The sequence below is a fragment of the Echinops telfairi genome, unplaced genomic scaffold (genome assembly GCF_000313985.2).
Source record: "Echinops telfairi isolate 266 unplaced genomic scaffold, ASM31398v2 ScPeMD7_7467;HRSCAF=8505_1, whole genome shotgun sequence".
Taxonomy (NCBI): Eukaryota; Metazoa; Chordata; class Mammalia; order Afrosoricida; family Tenrecidae; genus Echinops; species Echinops telfairi.
Genome location: NW_022111368.1, coordinates 26593916 through 26598081, shown reverse-complemented (window position 1 = coordinate 26598081; position 4166 = coordinate 26593916). Strand labels below are relative to the sequence as shown.

Below are 4166 nucleotides of genomic sequence, written 5' to 3'. Positions count from 1 at the left end.
AGGCTGAAAATGAAGCCAGGGAAAAAAGAGAAAACCAGCAAAGACCTGATGATGTCATCCAGCTAGGCCTAAGGTATAATATTAATATGAAAGTAATATGTAACAGGTAATAAAATAATAATTACATTCACATTTTGTGGTGGTTTACTTCAATAATCAAGTAAAAGCGAGGTATTTCTTCTCCAAGCAATCAAACACAATTTATTTTAAAACTAGGGTCGATTGCATAAAATAAATTTAGCCAAAACTTTCCTGATAGACATCTTCTCTCCAGGCTCCAAGCTATTGTTCAATCAAACCAGTAATCTTCCCAGTAGTCACAAGTGATGTCATTTCATTGAAGAGTCAAGTCTGAACCCAGCCATCTTTTCATTCTCTGTGCTTTCTAAGAATGTTCTAACAATTTTCAAGACACATTTACTTTGTGTCCATAATTGCTCCATTAAAACTTTTCTTCTACATATTACTGCAAGAAAATCTTTATTCATACTTATTTCCAAAAAGAACTCATCCATTTTCCCCAGTTTTCTGTGGCGAGAAAAACCAGACGAACCCAGGCAGATACAGCAAACAGCGTCTCTCCTACGTGGGCTTCTCTGCATTAGTGACCAGACCAGAGAGATGCCTTCGTTGTTGTTTTCACTGTGGTTACAAGATAACGGCATCAGTAGCCTTTCTTTCCTCTGAATCTTGATCTGGTATCCAACTGAAAATGAAGACACAGGTACACTTTGTACAACAAATGTACTAACTCTGACAAGGAATGTCACGATGTGAGAAAAGTAAACTTGTCTTCAGAAAAAGCAACACAGTTATGGTCAGAGCAGCCAAGAAAGCAGTGATTAATCCAAGGTGGCGCGAAAAACAAAATGTGCCACTTAAGGTTAAGCAGCATGGACCGACTTGTCAAATAGAAGCCACTGTTCATCCAAATGACATTAACTGCACACCATAAATGCTCTTCTCCTAGCAACATTAATGTTCTCAGTAGGTTCTGTTTAGGTTAACAGTGGACCGTATTTAAATAAGTAACAACTGAGATCAGGGAAAAGGCCCTGACAAAGGTAACGCAGTCATTTGGGGATTACAAGTCCTTAACAGTGGCCAACAGCATGGTCTTTGACTTAAGTCTTCCAGTGCAGCCATTTCTAAGAGTGTGTTTTTGCGTGTGTGTGCAAGGTTCTAACACCAGCACATCAGGCTAAGTTTCGTAGTCACCATCACTTCAAAACTTCCTCAGGTTTTGGAGAGACACTAGCAGTGAGCCCTGCACAACAGCATGAGACAGACAGTGGCTCGGCGACGAGAGAACAGCAGACTCCCATCTCGTCTCTCATAAGCATATGCACATGATTTGGGAATATTATATCATTTCAATTTTTGTTTCTACCAAGCATAGACAATTTAGGTTGCGCTGGTTAGCTCTGAAGTGACCACTCGTTTTGTTGAACGGTCATGAAGGGCTTGCAGAAAGATGTTAAGAAGCTTGCCTTAAGTTCCCTGGAATGCTCTCTCTAGTATTAAGCTATATAAGAGTCTGCATTATACTTAGAATGGGTACTTTAACTCACCCCCCCCCCCGTATTGTTTTAATTACAGATTTCCGCAGAAGGTAGATATATTGTGAACATTTTAAAAATGTTCAGACTTGTCATAATTTTGTATAGACTGACAGAAAATTCAGAGCACTTATGGTAAATTTAGCCATTTGATATGACTGGTTCAACTCATCTTCTATGGTATTACGATTTTCAATGATTTAAACAGGCTTTGAAATCTTCACATTTTCATGGGCAGCAAAACTATTGAGGAAATGCAAGGAAAAGCCCCTCGTTTGGACATTCAGTGACAAGCTAACACGGCAGAGAGACAGTCTAACTTTGCAGCCTCCCTTAGCTGATGAGTTAGCAAACAAGCTCCAGTGCTCCCCTTGGCTTCCTGGGTCATATACATGCCCAGACCCTTTGCTTCTCTTGTCACCAAGTCAAAAACCAAAACCAAACCCAGGCCATGGAGTCAATGCTCATGGCGACCCTACAGAACAGGGCAGAACTACCCCTGTGGGTTTCCGACGCTGCGACTCATTATGGGAGTGGAAAGCCCTGCTTTCTCCCAAGGGGCCGCTAGTTCTTTCCAACGGCTGGCCTTGTCCTTAGCGGCCCAACACATGACCACTAAGCCACCGGGGCTCCTCACCCAAAAGAGAAGGGATTTACCGTTTCTAACAAAAGCATACTCAGACCCATGTCATACGCCCATGCAGTGTGAACACACTGCTTTCTCAAGGCGTGTATTACTCAGTTTCCATGCTAAATATCCTTTTAGAGCTAGCAAATCTAAGAATGTCAGCGTATAAATCCCAGAAATTTGTAATGGGTCTCTAGGGCCCTTTACACAACCCATCATTCTCAAAATTCAAACATAGACATACTATACTCTCTTCTGGTCACATAAACCATAAAGCAGAAATTTAACACCTTAGGCCTCCACTTTATGGGTTCATATATTAATTGCCAAATGGCCTGAACTCGGTGGTTAATATCAGTATTTACCCATTGATACTGGCCATACTGCCACATCACATTTTCTAATACTCAAGGTCAGCAGCTGTGGTGAGCACAGGGCAAAACAGCAGAACAACAACGCCAAGATCACCATTGGCACGTACGGTAGTGGCTCTTAGATGAATACTCACTACACATTTAACTTACCAGATCAAGTTTTTCCGAACGAAATCACTGTCACCTAGTTCTATTGAAGTCATGCACACATTTAATTCCATAGCATTTGCTTTTGAAAATCTTTAATCACTTACCATTGACCTTTTACATTCAAAAAATGAGTATTGCAGGGCTCTGCAGGTCCCTTCCTTCAAGCACTGCCGCGGAGTTTTCCCTTCCTGCAACACATACAACATCGTCCAGTAAGAACCCGGGCACTTTTCTCACAACGTACACGCTATCTATCAGTCCAGTCGAAAACAGTTCCTTTTTAAAAGTTAAACCAGAAGGAAATTGTGAAAACCAGTCATTCTGACTGCTCTTGCTTAAGGGAAAAGGGGCAGAACTTGGGCTTGAATTGAATGATATACTTTTCTTTGACAAAATATTTGTATTAAAAATCTGGTAACTGACACCCTTATCTCTTGATAGGTGAGGAGGGAACATATAAACGTGACGGTAGTAGCAGGGTTCTTCAGTAATCCTGAACTGTTTATACGCCCAAGAGCTACTAAAGAACTACAAGAAGCACACTGCACGGGAGAGAAAACCTGAGAGACCAGGAATGCTGCTGTGGGAAATGGGGCTGTCTTTCTGGAAGATTCTCTTGGGTGGCTTTAAAGTCTCAAATTTTACTTTTCTTCAAGTAATTTTATCTTCAACATCACTCTGCAATTTCCCCAACCTCCACTGTCAGGTTACTACTGTGAGCAGCTCTTCCAACCGTTGGAAGAGAAGGGAGGGGAGCTGACAGCATCCCTCTGTACCACTGGGAGAAGAGGCACCTGGGCCCGAGGCGAGGCGAGATGATCTAGCTTTATGTAGTAAAAGCTCAAAGGATGTTTCAAGAGGAAAACAGCGCCAAACAGTGCCCTGCCCACCACGGAGGCAGGATGCTCCTGTAAGAAGTCACTGGATCATGTGAGACTATTTCTGACTTAGTAAAATCACTCTAACCAGTTAGAATGAGGCTTGGCAACGTATTCACTTGAAAAATAGGTAAGAGCTAAAACTTAGAAGTATTTTTACTTCAAGGCAAAAATGGAATAAAAATAAGAATATTAACACTTCATTACTTGTAAAGGTTTTGAACATATCACCAGAAATTTAACTTTAAAAAAGGTACTTAAGTATAGTACGCACATGAAACCACTTCCAGAAAAGCCATTTCCTAATTCAAAGCGTAAAATAAAACACTGTCCTGTAGTGAAACTTCCTTTGAATTGCCTACTCTAGAAATTTGTCTTGTACTCAAACCTGCCTTCCCAACGCCTACTTTATGGAACATATACATACTCAGGACACTGATAGGCTCAGTCAGAGAGTAAACTATACCTCCTGGAGAGTCCCTCCCCATCAGGGCTTTGACTAGATGGGAGACTCTGGACCCAGGGAAACGCTCCCTGAGAAAGTTGTGGGAACATCCAGGGTGTGGGTGGAAGCCTG

General features: G+C 41.6%; 1 protein-coding gene across 1 annotated transcript in view; it reads right to left on the bottom strand.

Moving 5' to 3' along the window:
- Positions 1-126: 126 nt before the first annotated feature.
- LOC101659611 (cytochrome c oxidase assembly factor 5) overlaps positions 127-4166 on the bottom strand; it is an 11972-nt gene continuing 7932 nt past the window's right edge. Inside the window, exons 2-3 of the mRNA XM_004704352.2 lie at positions 2816-2899; positions 127-706 (exon numbers count right to left, since the gene is read on the bottom strand). Of these exons, the coding sequence (XP_004704409.1) occupies positions 665-706; positions 2816-2899 (126 nt within the window). The 3' untranslated portion in view covers positions 127-664. The remainder of the gene's footprint in view (positions 707-2815; positions 2900-4166) is intronic.